We start from the raw sequence: 19029 nt of genomic DNA on the forward strand, positions 1-19029 counted from the left end.
TGGGGTTGTCAGGGCTTCAGCAGAGGAGCCCTTCTTTGGGGCCCCAATTCTGCACAGGCACTTGGGGTCTCACTTCCACCTCCCCCTCTGCATTCTGGGAATCCATTTCCAAAGAAGCAGGAGGGCCGGGGCAAAGCTCTCCGGGGCGTCTCGTGGCTTCTCACATCATTTGCCCTGGGGGTGCCAGAGCTGTGCCTAAACTGAACATGCCGTGGGCACGTGGGATCTAGTCCACGGTAGGCACTCTTTTGGCACTGAGCTTCCTCTATCCTCCCAGCTAGGCTAGGAGGCTACTTACTGCCCTGTCCTCATGCTTGTGGCATCAGCAGGGGCCTGGCCAGGCTCATGACCTTTGCCCTTTGCCTTCTAGCTGAGAGGATCAATCTCCTGGGCACTAGGGCACTAAAAAGGTGGGAACTGGGTAGAGGAAACCCATGCGTCTCTTGCGGGCCCTGAGGCCCTGGGAGATGCTACTTGATACTTTCTCAAGGGACAGAGGCAGAGGTTCACACCAACAGCGGCCAAATCCATGCCGTCCTGTCGTAGGGCCTCATTTCCTTGCCTGCAAACTAGGGTGAGGCCGTGGGTTCTAAAGACCTGCCACTCGTGCCATGTGGATTTATGGGAAGAAAGGCAGTTATGGAGGGAATCCCTCAACTCTCCTGGGGGGCTGAGTCTTGGCCTGGCCTTGCTGGGTCTGGGGAGGGGCACAGCAGCCACTTCCTGATCCTCGACGTCCCTCTGGGCAGTTCCAGAGAGGGAGTGACTGGCTCAAGTGGCAGAGCCCCGTGCAGAGGGCCTCAGACCAGAGCCTGCGGCACCTCCCCTGCCAGCTCCACAAGTCCCGAGGCAAGTGCACCATCAGCTCTGTTTTATTCACAGACCTTTTCAGGAAAAGCGAGCAGGGCATTGCTGGCCAGGAACCCAGTCTGCATCTCAGGGCTTCCTTTACACGGGCCTCTTAAGGGGGGGATTTCGCTCTCTCTTTTAATTTTTTCCCAAAGGAAACAACTTTTTCTTGCAAAACACCTGCTCAATAAACAACATGTAAACAGAAATAGCTGCTTCAGGCTCCACAAGTGTCTCATTGTGTCTTCAAGGACTTGTCCAAGGAGGGTAGTGGGGAGGGCTGGCAGGGGCCATTATCTTCCTCCTCAGGGGCGCCCTGGGGGTAGACCACGAAACACAGCTTCTGGCCCCAGTGTGTCATTGATTCTGAGGACAGACAGACAGACAGATGGACCTTGGGTCTGACCTCATGGGATAGGGGTCCTCAGGGAGCTACTCCCTTTGCAGTGGGTCCCGGACACTTGGGCCACATTGTGGGGAGACATTTGGTGGTGGTTAGGACCTGTGTTGCAAGCCCCCACAAGGGACCCATCTCCAGCCCCGGCACCTGGGGGAGGCTGCCCGGCTCACCCGTGAGTCTGTGCACACACTTTGGTTTGCTTCTCCAGAACACTCCCAGGAAGAAAATGGGCACCCCGGTGAGGATGATGATGACGCCAACCCCACACACCATGGGCTCTGAGATAAAGCTGAAGACCAGCAGGAAGGCCCAGAAGACCAAGTACGTGGCGGGGACAAGGAGGTTCACCTGCGGGGAGTGGGCAGAGTACCAACGGTTTAGGAGCCCCCGCTCCTCTGCCCACCACCCTGGGCACCCTGACACTTTCCCCCTTTCCTGGGAGCTGAGGCCTGAGAGATTGGCCCCCTTCTGGGTGCTGGAAGTCCATTCACTCGTGGCTGGCCAGTTGGCCAAATAGTTGAGGATTTGTCAAAATGTCAGCAGGTCTGAGCTCCACACAGTGACTGGATGTGGACTTGCAGCTTGCACTCGGCTGAAGATCAGTCTTGGTCACATTTCAGGCACTGAACAGTTCACCAGCCCAAGGATTTAGATACAAACAGGAGGACTTTTAGCTCAATTTAGTCTTTTGTTTTGGTGTGGGCTCATGGAATCTTATGCAACCACGAGCGAGTGTCTTAGCCTTATCTTCCTGTCTGTACACCGGGAGTACTCAAAGCACCCACTCTGTGGGGTTGTTACAAGGACTGACCAGGTCAGTGCACACAGAGTCCTAAGCAGGGCCTAGCATTGGTAAAAGCTGGGATCGCCATTGCCGTCACCACCTGCCACTGATGCCCAAAGTGGGCACGTCCTCCCCCAGGCCTCACCTTGATGGGCCTGTGGAGCGCCGGCCGCCTCCAGCGCAGCACGAGCAGGCCCAGGATGGTGACGCCGTAGCAGAGGTAGTTGATGAAGGACACGTAGTTGATGAGCGTGTACGTGTCTCCCACAAGCAGGATAACCGCCGTGGCCCCGTACTGGGAGAGGACCGAGCTGAGGGCTCCTCTCCCACCTGCCTCCCGTCACCCCGGCAGGCTGTCCTGGGCCTTCAGGCTCAGGCCAGGAGGCTGGTGATCCCTGGCCCTCCCCACTCCCTCCATGGGCTGTCCAGGGCCAGGGCTCCTCTGTGCCACCACCCACATTGCTGAGTGGCTGGGGCTTCCTGCCCTGCCAGCCTGGGTCCCTCAACTTACGCAGACGAGGAGGGCAGGGATAGGGGTGCAGTGTCTGACGTGAATCATGGCCAGCAGGCTGGGCAGGTGCCCTTCTCGGGCTCCGGAGAAGCACAGCCTGGGGGACAGAGATGGTGGGGGCTGTGAGCCTGGCCTTGGGCCTCCTTGCTGGCCACGTCATGGACCTCAAGCCCTAGACCTAATGTCCCTCTTGAGTTGTCACCTCTGACTCCCTGCTCCATGCCCCAATAGCCCCAATAGGCAGTTTTTCCCCTTTTTAGCCTGCCTCCCTTTTGGTTCTTGTTCCTCAGGGTCGGGATCAGATATCTGCTACTGGGGAGTTCATTGACCTAGCTTCAGGAGGGGCCCACTTGGCAGGATTTCTCTGCTCCAGCACTGCTCGCATGCCAGGGTGCCTACCTTGCCTCACCTGGACCACCCTCTTCCCAGTCCAGTCACCTGGAGGAGGTGAACAGGTAGCCATTGATCCCTCCGAAAGTGGAAAGTGCCACAGAGACGGGCATGACCCACGAAAAGTAGCCCAGCAGCTTCTCCCCGAAGGTCTGAGTGAGCACAGGAGAGAGGCAGTACATGAGTCTGGGTGGGAGCAGGACAGGGCAGGGGACCAAGTGGGGCCCCACTCACCACGGCCACCGCGTTAGAGGCCAGCAGCTCCTGGGGGGACATGGCAGTGAAGTAGGAGATGTTGGTGAAGGTGTACACAAAAGTCACCAGCGGGATGGAGATGAAGATGGCTCGAGGTAGGTTCCTGGGGGCAGAGGTCATATGTATCAGGGTTGGCTCTCTGGGGTGGGGCCCAGGGGAGAGGAGGCGGGCCAGGGGGCCCAGCAGCAGGAGCAGCTCTGTCTCCATGTCCTGCGCCTGTTGGGAGCTTTCAGGGCAGGGAAGGGGGCACCACTGCTGTCTGTCTTGCCCCCACTCCCATCTCCTAACCCCAGGTTGGGCACAGGCTGGCGGGAGAAAGGGCAGTGGGAGAGGGGCCATCACATACCCTAAGAGGCAGGCTTAATGTCTGCACATAAAGAGAAAATTGCATACAGCCAACATCAGCCTCGGAAATCCCAGCGCTGCCCTGGGAACTCTGTCCACAGACCTACAGTGCCCCTGGGACTCCTTGTCAGCCCAGCCGCAGCTGGAACGGCTCACTGTGGGGTCCCTGGCTGTGCATCAGATGGAGCCACTGGCTTCATTTGTAGGGACCATGTTGTTTGCACATGTATAATTTTTGGCTAAATGCAAATAGCTGGATCCATTTATAGTGGAACAATGATACTCAGTGTTTCTGAGGCCCAGCAAGGGGCTGTGACCGGCCCACAGCCATACAGGGCCAGGCTGGAACACAAGCATCCTGGCTGTCTTTCCAGAGCCTCTCCTGTGGGGCAGTGGTGTGGTCAGGCAGATGACCAGACCGAGTCACAGGTGACAGCAGTCTGTTTAGGGAGGCTGCCTCTCCCATTGCCCGGCTGCACCCCATCCCGGGGCCCAACCTAGGGCACTACTCACTTCCGAGGGTCAACTAGCTCCTCGGTGACATAGTTGAGGAAGTTCCAGCCGCTGAAGGCAAAGGAGCCCTGCAGGAAGGCCAGGGCCAGGTGACCCACAGAGGGCGTCATCCAAAAGTCAAAGGCATTGCTGGGCCTCAGCTCCTCAAAGTGTCCTGGGGGTCCAGAGGTCAAGGATCAGTGTCATCTCCCCAGCCCTGGGCACAGCCCACCCTGGCCCTACCTTGGAAGATCTGGACAAAGCCCATGCCAATGATGAGCGACAGGGCCAGCAGTTTCCCGCCGGTGAAGATGTCCTGGATGCGCGTGGCCCAGCGCACACTGGAGCTGTTCACCCATGTCAGAAGCACTGGGGAGGAAAGGTGAAAGGGTGGGTGGGCTGTGGCCAACCTGAGCTGCAGCAGCCAGACGGCAAGAAGCTCCACCCTGGGGCCGACCTCTCTGGGGCTGGCAGCTGGAGTGGCTCTCCAGCCCTCCCACATGGGATAGGCAGCAGGGACCCAGCCCAGCCCCAGGTGGCTACTCACGCAGGCAGGCCATGGAGAGCACGCGGGAGGCCGCGGCTGGGGGGATACAGTTGGGGAACACAGGCTGCAGTACATAGTTGGAGAAGGTCATGGAGATGACGGCCAGGCTGGTGGGGTACATGATAAGGACTGCGCTCCAGAGCAGCAGGAAGCTGAAATGAGGGAGGGCCCGAGTGGCACAGGCATCCCATCCATTGCCTTCCTGGCAGAGCAGGCCCAGGGGTGTGGAGCGGGGCTGCCCACGGGGTCCTGGAACCCAAGGGCTGGTGCGAGGGCTGGAGGCTGGCTTTGGTCCAGGGAGGCAGGTTTCAGCAGACTGCATTCAGCACAGTCCAACAGCTATGCGCTGCCCTTGGGCAGGTGTTGAGAACCAACTGGGGAGCCAACCACTTTCCTAATGGTCACACAGCCCCTGGGCTCAGGCTGTTTTCTGGACTGGGCTGGGGCATCAGGGGAAGGCTGTCCTGGGATCTGCAGTCTCGGTTCCAGCTGCAGCTCTCAGCAGAGCCCTGTGGCTGCAGATGGCTGACTCTGAGCTCTGGTCCCCTGAGAGACCACACCTTACAGAGCCCTGGCTGGGGGCAGTGAGTAATTTATATTCCTTCTTCCCCAATTTCACTTCTTCAGGGTGCCCATGTAGGAGTGGAGGCTTTGCTAAAGGCTGTGAGGCCCTACCTGTCTGAAAGGCTCTGCCTGGACCCAGGGGAGGGCCTGTCCATGGGGATGGTCCTAGCCCCTAGTCCAGCTCTTTAGGGTGAGGATCACCTCCTCTAGGGACATCATTGACCTCTGGGGCACCAAGTTTGATATCTTCCTTTTGGTTCTCACCCTTGCTCTGTAGCTCTGCTTCCTACCCCTTGCTCTGCAACCTCTCTCCAACCCCTTGGTTTCTGGGACAACCTAACTCCATGACCCTCTGCCCTGCTGGGTGCTGCTCAGTGCAAAACCTTGATGCTGGATACCTCCAGGCTGAGTCAGGAGGTAGGGTCTTGGGTCCTTGTCTCCTTCCCACATTGTCTAGGATTCTTTCCAGGTGCACAACACAGTTCTGCTTTCTCAGACCCCAGGCCCCTCTGAGGACCCTATCCCCGGAGGAGAGCACCCAGGGTGTGCATGCCCTGCCAGGGACGCATCCACGGTTGCCTTGTTGAAGTCCCCTGATCCAAACTCTGTATACTTCAGCCTAGACTTTTTCTCTGAGCTCCAGACCCCACCCCATCCCTGACTAAGACCTGACTGAGCATTTCCCCAGATGTCCTACAGACCCCACCAATGTAACAAGCCCCACCCAAAAATCTCCCCCTCGCCATCCCAGGAGCCTGTCCAGTGGGAAAGCAAATGTTGCTTCTGCTATACCTGCCTCTCCCTCATGCCACCCTGGCTACCATGTGCTCCTGAACCAGGCTGCTAAATGATTCTGGAAACTTCCTGTACCTTTGTTGAGGCCCTCAGCATGGCTCAGCTGGACAACTATAATAGCTTTGATCTCCCTCCAGCCCCAGGCCACCCCATCCCCACCAAGCCCTGTTGCCTACCATGGATCTGACAAGCTGGCCCAGGCCCCAACTCCTCACTGCTCAGCCGAGAAAATGCCGCTCTTCCTCCAAACTTTGGCAAAAACGTGGTTTTTCTGGAGAGCCTTCCTTAGGTGGCTGGCACCCCATTCTCTTGCTTGCTGGGCCACTGCCTCTCGAACACACCCTCAAAGCTGGGATCCTCTAGGTTTTAATCACGTTTGAGGGGTGGTTTCCCTACTGTACCATGAGCAAGGTGAAGACAGGGATGCATATTTCTACCACAGCATCCCTGGCTCTCAGCACATAGTAGGTGCTCAGCTAATGTTCACTGGTGAATAAAGGAGTATTAGGAGCTATTCAAAGGGTGCTGATAGGAATGCCATGTCCTCCCCACCCCCACACATGGACTTACTAAAATCAAGGCCATCCTTGCCTGGATGCCAGCAATTACCTAGTCATTTCCCATCATAAGGGCCCTCCCATTCAGAAGCACTGGGTGGGGAATGGGGCTTAGAGACAGCTTTATTTGAAAGGAAACAGAGAGGTCAAAAGGCCACCTGGAGTGTCCAGCTTGAGTGGGGTAGGCATTGGTCCCGCCCACCCTGGCCTTGGAAAGTGGCCCCACAGCCCCACCCCCTTCCCTCCATCCACTCCCATGACCTTCCTGTGATGTGAGGAGTAGAAGAGGAAACCCAGGTCTAGACCCAACTGGCTATCCATTCTGGAGAGGCTCACCTCGCACTAAATTGCTGGTGCCCCACACTCACCCAGCCAGGCCCCCGAAGATCTCGGTGACATAGGCATAGTCCCCGCCAGACTTAGGGATGGCGACTCCCAGCTCCGCGTAGCACAGGGAGCCCAGGGCGGTGACGCCCCCGCCCAGGACCCAGACGAAGAGGGCCAGACCCACCGAGCCAGAGTGCTCCAGGACCCCCTTGGGAGAGATGAAGATGCCGGAGCCTATGATGTTCCCTGCAGGGGAGATAGAGCAGCGTCAGCCTTCTCTGTGGGTCTCCAGATGCTGCAGTGAGGAAGAGAGCCCACCCAGGCTGCTCCCTGGAGGAGGAGCGGGGGTGGCCTGGAGGCATGTGGATGACACTGGGCTCCCCAAACCCTGTGACCCCAGTCTGGACTCTTCCCTCCTTAGTCCCTGTCAGGGGAGTGGCACCCTGTCCATTCAGCCAGGCCCCCCTGCCAGAGACGGGTCCTATCCTGAGTTCTCCTGCCCGCTGGCCCCCACCCCCGCTCACTCCCATGAAGTGGGGCAAGCACAGGCAAGGAGTCTCAGCCCGGTGAGTGACAGCAGAATGGTGACCACTCCTGTGCATTCTCACAGGGCCCAGGCTCAACCCCTTGCCCCCAGCTTCTCAGCCTCCAGCCACCTGTTCTACTTCCAACCGGCTGGCCAGAGCTGGCCTCCTTAAGCAAGACCTTGACCATGACACTTTCCTACTGGTTGAAGTCCAGACTTGTAGAGGGGCTCAGGAAGTGTACTTCCTCTATGAAGCTCTCCTTGACTGTGCTGGTTTGGGCTCTTCCTTTCACTTCACAGCACTGTGGTTCCCCAGACCCTGCCCTGTACTTTATTTCTTTATCTTCCACCTTCCCTTTCCCTGTAAAAGGGGCCCCTCTGCCTGCTTCCTCTCTGACCTAGGACTCAGGCTGCAAACACGGAATCTGAGGAGACCTTGTTTCCTGGCACCATGAAAATGTTTCAGGTCTTGGGCATGGGCCAGTGGGGGCACGTTTTCAGGGCTGGGGGTTGGTCAGCGGCCACGATGGTCAGCAGCAAGGAATGGAGAGGGCAATGGAGTGGGACGCTTGGCCTGGCCTGGGGTCTGGACATGGACTGCCTGTCCCCTTGGGATAGCCCACTGGTTGCAAACTGAGGTCACTGCCCTAATCCCAGGAACCTAATGGGAAATCCCAGCTGGGGCTCAGGAGACCTGGGGACCACTCCTGCCTCTGGTCACCTTTCAAGTCCAGTCAGCACAATGGGATTATTACGAGGATTCAGTGAGATACTGTCAGAGAAGCCTTCAGGTGCATCCAGATGTACTCTGCATCTTAGTTTGCATGATTCTGTGTATTGTCTGCAACCTCACCTGCTTCCTCAGAACATAAGAGGCACTCAATACATGTCTGTTGAATAAAGGGTCTAATGACCAACATGGCACCAATGCCCTGATGTGAAGCACTCATTTCCTCATCTATGAAATGGGGACAGCACCTTCCACTCAGACCTCCTGGAGGGGGACTCTAAAGGGGAGCAGAGGAGTGGCTGGCTTCCAAGGCTCGGGTGCGAGTACAATCTGCTTTGGACATGGAAAGTCTGCCTTGCCCTGGGCCTGACTCTGAGTCCTGCTGACTCTGAGTCCTGGGCATTGGAGGAGGGGCGCAGTGCTCCCTTGACCGGTGTCTGAAAGTGGAACAGTGGGAAATGCTCAGGGGCCAAGCCAGGGTCTGCAGAGCAGGTTCCCGGGATAAGTAAGACCCTGAATGCCCACTTGGCCCTAAGCTCCTGCCTGTTAGGATAAAGAGGGGGAGGTATTCTGGGTTAGTGGGGTGTCATCATATACGCATGAATCAGATCATGTCACTGGTGATTTGCACTAGGGCCTGCTAGGACATTGTCCCAGAATCCACAGCTACATGAATAAAAAGGCAACATTACAGGAACCTGGGGCTCAGTCCCTCAACAACGTTGCCCCCACCTGCCAGGGCCCTGTGGGGGAGTGCACATCCATCAGGCAGAACCCGCCTGTCCCACCTGCCAGCCCCACAGGCGGGTCTGGAAGAGGACACAGCTGTGGTGGCCAATCTGCATGCATTCCTTGTCCACGGTGCTACCCTCTACCCCCACCCCTGGCCGACACAGATTTCCAGTCTGGACAGCCACGATGCCCCACTTGGTTTTCCAGTCACATCCCAGGAGCCCTAAATAAGTCCAGATAAGGATGAAAGAATTCCTGCCCCTAGCACCCGGAGGTCAGTTGTGCCCTCGGCCTGCTTCCAGCAGGGAGAGGGGCAACCTCCCTCACCTGCCACAGGGGCCCAGGGTCTGGGTGGGCTGTTGGGTTTCTAAAAGGCCTTTGAGTTCATTCTACCCGGCAGCATAGTCTGTGTTCTCGGGACCTGGTGGAGTGGGATTTGCCAAAAGCCAGTGAGGTTGGAAGCCAGCGGGGGCTGGGTGGCCTTGGAAGGAGCTGGGTGCATTCGGGCTGGGGGCATCCAGAGCCCCAAGCCATCCACCCTGTGGGGACCCCATCATTCTACATCATGCAGCCTGGCAGAGCCTCATGGGTATAGCCCTCAGGGAAGCCACACCTGGCACCTTGTCCTCAAGGCTGGGGTCTCAAAGGGACATATTGCTAGTCTGTACCCAGGAGCTGGAGACTTGAATGCTGGGATCTGGGGGAGTGGGCTGGGGGTGAGGGATCACTGCTGTTTTGGACACATGACCTCAGGCTACAGGGCAGGACTACTGCACTCCCCATGTGGTTCAAAGGAATACATGTCCCAGCGAATGGGTCACATCCTTGGAAACCTCTCCTTCTGGGCCTGTGCTAGAAGGTGGCAGATAACCCTGTGGGGGTCCGTGGGCTGCACCTGACACCACGTGGGCTGCCTGGGACTCTGCAGGGAGTAACAAGGGCTGTGGGCTTGTATGAACGGCAGAGGGCAAGGAGCGGAGGGAGGACGATGAGGACAGGGGTGGGGGCTCCAGCACTGGGATGATTCCAGGAGGTATGGGGAAGGGACCATGGAGCTGTAAGGAGGTGCTGCGGGGGTGTCTGCCCAGCTCTCGGTGGCAGGGGGCGGGCGCCTCCTTCTTAGTCCTCATATTCAGGCCCCGCAGTCAGCTCTGCCTGATTCAGGAAGCAGCAGTGGGTAAGCCCAGCCCTAGGGGATCCTGCTCTGGAGGAAGGGAGGAGGGACAGGAACCAGGGAACACAGGCCAGGCCAGGACACAATGCTGAGTGCCTGCTGAGGTGTCTGACTAATGGCAGGCTGGAGAAACATGGTATCCGAGGCCTCCATGCTCCCATCCACCCAATGGGACCGCTGCTCTGTGGTGCCTGCAGGTCCTCAGTGGGGATGGAGCTCCTGGGCAGGTGGGCAAGGATATGAGGAGGCCCCCTCCCCTCTCCTCTCACCCCTCTCCCCTCAGCCTGAGCTGGGTGGTTTTTTTTTATCACATTAAGATGTTTGGCCTGATGGGGCTTACCCAGCTCCGTGGAGGAATGAAGAAAGGGCCATTGTTCCCCCAGCCACCGCTGCGGTGTGCGCTGACCTATTTCTGGGAGGCAGCGGGAGACCATGGAGGTCACAGGGGTGGACCATGGAGGTCGTGGTGGTGGAGGAGCCAGCTGCCCTTGGTGTGTGTGGGGGGAATGCAGTCTGACTTGGGGAGGGGGCAGGGAGGTCCTGTCAGGCTGCCTGCACCACCCTCGGCCCTAGAAACACTTTAGGAGTCGGCTGTGTAGCCTCAGGCCAGTGCTGCCCTTCTGGGCCTCAGTTTCCCCTTTTTCCAGGTAGGGTCACTGGGCTAGGGTGCAGCAGATGACTGGTCCAGCCCTGACTTTGGCAGAGGCCTTGCTAGGCAGGATGCATGTGTCTTGTACATCTGCATGGGGCCCAAGGAAACACAGTCTGCTCAGGGCCCCCTCTGCACCCCCCACTGCATAGGTCTCTCCCCAGCTCACTGGCCTCCCAGAAACAACACGACCCCCAGGAAGCCCTCTTGACTCCTCACCTTGGCCCCTATCACCTAGACCCTGCCCCATTGCCATGGTATCCGGGGGATGCCCAGGATGTGATTCCTTTATTTGCCACCCCCAGGGTAGAGTCTGTGCCGGCCAGCTGAGATGAGCTCACAGGGCTAGGTCACCTTACACCCACCTTGCCTATCCCTGACTCAGAGGGTATGGTTGTACTGCTCCACTGGGCCTGACCAGGGGCTGGCCATGGCCAGGCCTTCTTCCTTTGCTCATGTTCCTTAGGACGTTATCCAAGAGACCTCTGGTTTCCAAATTCTCTGGAGGATACAGAAGCTCCAAAGAGCTCTAAATTCCCATCAGTAGGTCCTAAGGCCCCCAGGGCATGGGCAATGGCACTTACTAGTTGAGAACTCCCAGATCTGGGTTCAAATCCCAGATCCCTCGAGATGGGGGCTGTGGACATGGTACTGCATCTCTCTGAGCCTTCTTATCTGTAAAATGGGGAGATGAGGCAGTAATGCAGGCATGCTCCCACACTGCCTGACACATCAGAGGCCCCAGGAAGTGCCTATGGATTCTAGCTTTATCATCTCCCTTAGAGACATCTCAGGCCACTCTATCTGGCCTTTGAAGACCTGACTCTCACGGGACCTTAACATTTTGGGATCAGAAGCCAGGGCCCTAATTTGGGGGCCTTGCAATCACCCTGTGCCTCTAAGCACATGAATGTTCTTACAGTGAGCATGGGTCAGGCACCCCTTCAAGGGACAAAAATGCCTGCTGAGGTCTTGGCAGAAATCTAGGGAGGTGAGTAGGACATTTCCAGGACATGCCTGGAATTGCCAATTGGCTGGCACACATGTCTGGCCTAACCCACTTTCCTTTTGAGGGGGCTGAGAGAGGTGTGGAGCTCTCTGCCTGGCTCACTCAGCCCAGCTGGGCCTCGTCTAGTGAGCCTTGCCCGTGCCTTGTCTCCAGGCTGAGTCTCGCCAGGTCCTTGATGAGTTCCGTGCTGCTGCATCCAGTGGCCAGGCCCCAGGCCGCATTGTACTTGCCTCATCAACAGCATCTGGCACTGGGAAGCCTCCTGGTCCTCCTCCCACCTTGCAGGCTGCTTCTTCTCAAACTCCTCTGCTGGTTCCTTTTCATTTCTCCTAACTCCTAGACTGCAGGTGCCCCAGGCTTATTCTCAGGGCCTCTCCCCTTTTCTTTCAACACTCACTCCCTTGGAGACCTCATCTAGTAACCCCAGTCTCTGCTGGCAACTCCAAAAATTTATATCCCTAGCATGGACCTCCCTGCTAAACTAAGCCTGCAAATCCAACTGATTACCCAACAAATAGGCATCTCTTATTTCATGTGTTCAAAACGGGATTCCTGACTTTCAGCCTTCTTTTCCCCAAAACTTGCTCCTCTCACAGTCTTCCTGGATCAATACATGGCAAACCGTGTTCCCAGCTGCTCGGACCTAACCCTGGTGTCACTCTTGCCTCCTCTCTGTCTTCCACGTGTCCTCACACATCCTTCATTATCATAAATCCTTTGGCTCTATCTGCCAAATGCACCCAGAACTGAACCTCCCCTTAGTACCTCCACTGCTGCCACTCTGCTCTGAGCCGCTGTCATCTCTTTTTTCGTTCTTTAACCTTGATCTGAGGATATGTTTATTGATTTGAGAGAGAGAGAGAGAGAGATCAGTGTGAGAGAGAAAGATTGCATTGATTGGTTGCCTCCTGTATGCACCCCAACTGGGGATCAAGCCTGCAACCTTTTGGTGTATGGGACGATGCTGTAGCCAACTGAGCTACCTATCCAGGTGACTCAAGTACCCTCCTGACCAGACTTCCTCCTTCTGCCCCTGCTGCCCACAGCCTTTGCTCCAATAGTGAGCCCCATGCCATCCATCGCAACTCCTCCCTTCCCCTCCCCTTCTCTTCCATCCCATCTCATATCATTGCTCCTGCTCAAAGCCCATCCGGGGCTCCCACTGCACAGAGAGAAGGCAAAGTCCTTCCTGGAGCCTGCAAGGCCCACATGATTGGACCGCTGACCCATCTGTTATCTATAATTCCCCCTCCTGCCTTAATTTTCTCACTTAGCACACTTATCAGCACCTTGTTGGCTGAACCTTCTTGTTTGTACTTTGACCTCCATGCTGGAATGTCTGCTCCAGCAGGATAGGGATATTGTCTGTGTTGCTCCCTGTTGTGTCTCCAGCACCTACAACAGTGCCCGACACTGGTCAGTATTGGCAGCCGTCCGTCTCGAGAGACGATGGTGTAGCTTCTCAAGAGTCTATCTGCACCGCCGAGAATGGCTGTGCAGTCCGACTCGGGAGTGACGCGGTATCTGTCTCCTCCCTTGTTGAATCGACATCTTGCGATGACGCTGGAGTGTCCTCTCCAGTGAAGCTGAAGCTACAGAGCCTGGGCAGGGTGATATGGAGGGTCTGCTGTTGCCCATGCAGCAGACCCCCCCCTCTCTTCGCAGCTGAAGGGTCCAAGGGAAAGACGAGTCAATACAGCTTGGCTTCACGTGCGCCGCAGGAGTTGCCGGTGTTGACTACAACGTCAAACCGCCTTAGGGACTCCAGCTCCGGATTTTCTGTTGGGGTTTACTCCCTTAGCCTTTCCCCTGAAGAGGTATGCCGCAAGGCAGCGGAGGTCTTTTGGAGTCAGAGTTTTCCTTCTCTGATGTGCCCTGACTGGAAGATCGAACCAGCGACACTTAGCTCGCAGGCCGACGCTCAATCCACTGAGCCAAACCAGCCAGGGTTACACTGGTCAGTACCTAACTGTTAAATGAATGAACAAGTGCATCCAGCACTGGCAGGCCCTGCCCTTGTAGCCAGAACTGCCTTGGCCCCAGTGGCTTCCCAGAGCACAAAAGGGTATTTCACCCTGGGCTGGTTGCAGCCTCAGGTCCTCAGTTGCCTCTATCAATTGGGGTTGTGGTGAGGAACAGAGAAGCTCCTGTGTGATTTTATGCCTCCTCGGGGTCTTCCTCTGAGTAGTCCAGCCACCTCCAATCCCAAGGACCACAGAGAGGGCCCTGGACAAGGCTGGAAGGGCAGGGATTGGTTCTTAAGGAGATGTGGTTCATGAAGCAGACCCAAGTCCCTGACCATACTTAAGCCTGAAACACAAAGACCTGGATGGGCTGGATACTTGAGTCAAAGGGAGAAAGGGAAGACAAATCAGCTTGATCAGCAGACCCAGGGGTGACTCCCGCTCTGCTAGACCTAGGCACCTCCCTTTCTTGGGTGGAAGGGTGTGGCTTGAGAGGGAGCTGGCTGAGGTTCCCGAGTCAGGATGACATCCTGTACGTACAGCCCTGGGTGGGGTGTGGGAGTTGGGGGAGACACCTGTCCATCTGTTTGTTCATCCATCCATAGTGGAGTGTAAAGCTCAGTAAATCCTGGTTGGATGAGCTCCTAGCTCAGTCTTAACCTTCCCCCATTAAGGACTATGAATCTGGCCCCAATTTTACCCAGCACCAGAGCAGTATGAAGACAGGCAATGCATCAAAAGATGAACCTAAATCTGCTCCCAAATCCTAAGTCCATCACCTGCAGTGGAGTCATTCAACCTCCAGCCTCAGTTTCTACATCTGTAAAATGGCTATACAAATTCCTTTTTTTTTTTTTGCAAGGCAGGCATGAGAATCAAATGAGATAAGGGGAGAACATGTTTTCATATGTGGTAAGCGGTGTTTTCTGAATAGATATTGGATGCGGCAGTGTCTCACACAGCCCTGCCCCAGCTGGCTATTTCCTCCAGGCTGGCTGGTTGCCCTTCTGTAGTGTTCCCAGGGGTCAGCAGGTGCTGTCCAAAACACATTTTAAGTGGAGTCACATTCCAGCTCAAAGCCCCTGCATTTCGTTCCATTTGTAAAAGCCCCACTCCTCAGCTTGGGACAGGGCAATGGGCACTAGGGAAGAGGATTTTAGGCTCTTTTGGGAACACATATCTGGAAGTCTTAGAGATAAGTTCAGTAGCTGGTAACATACAAGAAAGATTATGGGGTAAAATATAAAGTTCTCAAGACTTTTAAAGTTGGAATATGATATTTACATGTTTTGACTTCGACCAGGTTCCCCAGGGCAGGAAGGTGGGGTAATATGTGGGACATAGGCCCCCCAGAACAGTGAATGGGAGTTAGTTGGTGGGTGCCTTCAGGGCATCAGATGGGGAAGGCAGTGCAGACCCTGATCCAGTCTACACTTGCCTTCTCCCTCATCTCCTATCACCTTCTGGCCAGGCTGATACTCCCCTGGTCAGTCCCCTGCCCAGCCCAGCCTCTTGTCTGCTGTTACCCTTCAAAGCTCCCCAAGCACAGCTGCTGAACTACCACTGAGTGTCCTGAACTGGGGTCAGGTCATCTGTGTTCTGTTTCTGAGTCTGGCACCCTTGGGCAAGTCACCCTTGAGGAGGCAGAGTAGGAATACAACTCAAGGACACTGGACTTGCTGAGGTGGCCCAGGAAGAGCACTGTAGCTTGCTCTAGAAATGCCTCTGGACCCAAGCCTCTTCCCCTTCCTGGGGGCACAGTGTCTGGAGAGAGTGTGGACTGGGACAAAGCTCTAACTGGTACCTTGGCCAGATCCCTGGAACCAGCCCTTCCTGCCAACTGACAGTCAAGCGGGGCGCCCTAGGCCAAGAAAGTCTCAGGGCCAGGTCAGTGCTCCTGGAAGATGCCATTCCAGGGCAATGGGGAGGCTGAGAGCTACCCACACAGGCACTGTGTTTTGGGGCAATTCTCTGTGTGAGTGTAGGGTCTAGCCAAGAGCCAGGCCTAGGGGTCTGGGGATGGGTGGGCAGTGGATGCACCAGCAGCTGCCATTGGCTGTGGGGGTGATAGATTGAGAACAATCAAGGGCCTGTCATTTATCCCTCCAGCCATGACCCCTGGGACACAGGAAGGTTTCTGAGGCACCAGGTGTAAACATAGGCTGGGTTAGCTAGTTCCTGAGAAGTCAGTGTTCATGACTTGGGACAGAGAGAGGGAAATCCTACCACTGTTGTCACTGTCCCCTGAGCCCTCTGTCTACCTACCTAGAAGTCCACATATGAAGGCAGAACACATGGACCCATTCCCAGGTGAGGAAGCTGGGCCACAGCCAGAGGATGAGAGTGCCCATTGGGATCCCAGCTCAGGGAGCAGCTGGCTTTTCTGTAGGCTTGGTCTTCCCCACCCCAACACTGGCCTCCTCAAGTCACTGGCTCTTACGCTCCCTCCCCCAGGGTCCTGCCACCAAACTGCAATATACTCTGAACCTATTTCCCCACTAGTCTGGCTCTATCTGTTTGTCCAGTCTACCCACAGTCCCTCCTGCTTTTGAAGACCATATCACTCACTCAGCATGGCACTTGGACCCTGACCTACAGCCCAGAACTTGAGGCCTTAGCCTGGTGAGCCAACCCAGCCCCCACACTTGTAAGACTCCTGCACTTGATGCAGGACCACAGTCCTCTCCATTTAATGGATGAAAAAACTGAGGGTAATTGCCTTGCCAAAGCCTCAGAGTGAAGTAAAGGCAGGAGGATTCCAGCGGCGGATGGAACTCGCACCTCCCTCAGACACAAAAATTCGGGGTACCTGGGGAGGTGGGAACAGGAAGTCCTGCGGCTCGCTGAGGGATAGGCGACACTGCAGGTGCTTGGGCAATACACTCACCTACAGGGCCGCTGTCACAGGTGGTTAGGAGCGCCAGGAGAGGGGTACCCCTGTTTCCAAGTGGCTGTGTGCCTCAAGCCTTCGGCCCTGCGTAATAGGCACCCGCCCGCCAGGGGCCCCGCTCACCGATGATGATGGTGCAGGCGCTCAACAGCCCGATCTCCTTCTTGAGCGTCACCCGCTCCGAGGCACCGGGGCCGGGGCCTGGGCCGGGGGAAGGCGAGGGCGCAGGACCCGGGTTCCCGCGCCCACTAGGCTGCTGCGTGTGGCCGGCCATTTCGCTGTCCAGCCTCGTCCCTGCTCCCTGCGCTGTCCTGTCTATCCGACCGGCCGCCAGTCCGTCCGGTCCGTCCGTCTGTGGGTAAGCTCACCAACCTTGCAGCCCTCGCAGCCCGGACAGCGCTCACAGGCGGGCGCATGCGCTGGCGCGGGGCCCGGGCCTCGGGCCCGGGGCGGCTAGGGCCAAGGAGGGGCGGAAGGAGGGCCCGCCGGCAGCCCCCTCCCCCACCTTCCTTAAAGGAAACAACCCCCGTGGCCCCTCTCCTCAGTCCTGGTCTGCGAGGGATGGAGAGAACTTGGAGCAAACCTAGGAAGAACTTCCTAGTTGAGAGACGGAAGGGACTCTCCTGCTGCCCGAGTTACATCCACTTGTGGGGGGTGGGGTGGGGTAGGGGAGCAGGGCTCAAAGGCCAGACGACCCTGCCCTCAAGGAGACTGAGGAGCCTGGCAAAATAAGAGTTGCTTGTGTATTGGGACCTACTGTGTTCCCGCGCTTCCATACTCCTTAAATTATGGCACGAGGGTGAGCTTGTGTGTGACTGGGAGGTGGGGTGGAGATTGGGTGGAAGCTGAAGCCCAGAGAGGTAGGAGCAAGTGGCGGGCCGAGACGCCAACTCTTTCTGATCCCTCCTTGGCTTCCAGACGGTGATGGCGGGGTGCAAGATACAGCCCTAGAAGGGCTGGAGACTGCGTCCAGGAACCCCTCTGAGGGGTCAGGAGACCCTAAGCACTCAAGTCTGGAGAGACAAGGGTCAGGGGGAGACTCTGGAGCCCCCAACCCTCATCCAGAGAGGACCTATTACCTAGTGGGAGTCCTGGAAGGGGTTTACCCAGCCACCCACCCTCTCCGCCCCGCCACCCGACGGGCTCCACGCAGCGTCTGGCAGGTTCCATTTGCAGACGTCTGGCCATAGTTTGGAGTCGGAAATCAGTGGCCTAGAACTCTGGTCTTTGGCAAGGCCCCGCCGCGCGGTTCAGCCTGGCTTAAGGAGACGAGGCCATTTAAACGGCAGCGGAAAGGGGCTGTGACCCCTGAGGTCGCAGAAGGAGGCCGGGCTTGCGGGATCCGAGGGGATTTCCTCCTCCCGAAAGCCGTCCGGATTGTGCGTCCAGGTCCGCGTAGCAGACACATGGGAGGCCGCGTCGGGGGCCACCGGGACTGCGGGCGGGGCGAGCCTGGCACGGTGCGGCCGGCGGCGGAACAGCCTTTGTCTTTTTCTGGCGGCCGCCGCGACGCTCTGTCTCCTGCATGTGGATGAGGCCGCACCAGGCTCCCCATCCTTCCCTCTCCCGCGGCCTCTCGGCTTGCTGCGGGGGAGGGGGTGTGTGGGAGGGGGCGGCCTCGCCGGGGGTCCGACGGCTGACAGGGGGTGGGGCGGGGGTTGGAGTCCAGTCCTGAGCTGTGCGCTGAGCCTCCAGGGTCTAGCGTGGTGGTGCAAGGGTTTGTCCGATGAACAGGGTCTTTCAGAGTTGTGTTTGTGTGTGTGTGTGTTGTGTGTTGGGGGGTGGGGTCGGGAGCGAAATCGACACACTGGGTGGACGAGTGTGTGTTGGGGGGTGGGGTAGGGAGCAGAATCGACACACTGGGTGGACGTGCTGGGGGAACAGGCAGGAGAGGCCACCCGGAGAAGCTTCAGCTTCGCGGCCCTGTCGGAGTCGGCATTCTTGGCGCCCTCCGCCTCCAGCCCCAGAGACGGGCTGTGCGGCCGGCTCCCTTAAAGGAGCCTCGAGCAACGGGTGGGGTCTGGGTGGGAGGAGGCAGCAGAGCTCTGGAGACTTCTGATCTTCGCGGGTAATCTCTACTTGCTGGTTTGACTCTCCACATCCAGTTAGCCTCTCAACGCTAAGGCCCAGCCAGGGCTAGTGCACCCTGGAGTTGGCTGAGTCTCACTAGCCAGGAGCCTTTGGTTTTCGAGGGTGAGCCCCTCGTTGGCACCTGAAATGTGGAGGATCGGTTTGAGAAGGGCTGACTGGAGCCCACTGCACAGGAAGGAATTTCTGTGTCGTTGTCTAGGCCCACAGTTCAGGAAGTCATTTTAGTGGAATTGAACTAGAACCTGCAAACCCCAATGAGAAGAAAAGGTTGGTAAAATTGTTTTACCATGAAGTTGATCAGTACAATTCCCTGCATTAAAGAGAAAAACAAGGAAAACCATGGGGTCTTCTCGATAGATTCAGAAAACAGCCATCCACAATTTAAACAAACAAACAAAAACTCTTAACAAATTAGAAACACGAGAGAACCTTCTCCATCTGATAAAGG

At 57.0% G+C, this 19029-nt stretch overlaps 1 protein-coding gene across 1 annotated transcript; it reads right to left on the reverse strand.

The window, feature by feature from the left end:
- Positions 1–856: 856 nt before the first annotated feature.
- On the reverse strand, positions 857–16892 carry SLC7A10 (solute carrier family 7 member 10). The gene is made up of 11 exons (XM_090259324.1): positions 16614–16892; positions 6858–7062; positions 4574–4725; positions 4270–4395; positions 4048–4201; positions 3169–3292; positions 2983–3086; positions 2545–2641; positions 2179–2328; positions 1420–1597; positions 857–1215 (listed from the first exon to the last, which is right to left on the reverse strand). The coding sequence occupies exons 1-11, from the start codon at positions 16762–16764 to the stop codon at positions 1085–1087; spliced, it is 1572 nt and encodes a 523-aa protein (XP_090115450.1). The 5' UTR covers positions 16765–16892; the 3' UTR covers positions 857–1084.
- Between the last annotated feature and the right edge of the window lie 2137 nt (positions 16893–19029).

Source organism: Furipterus horrens, unplaced genomic scaffold, assembly GCF_987537825.1.
Source record: "Furipterus horrens unplaced genomic scaffold, mFurHor1.1.pri manual_scaffold_13, whole genome shotgun sequence".
Classification (NCBI taxonomy): Eukaryota; Metazoa; Chordata; class Mammalia; order Chiroptera; family Furipteridae; genus Furipterus; species Furipterus horrens.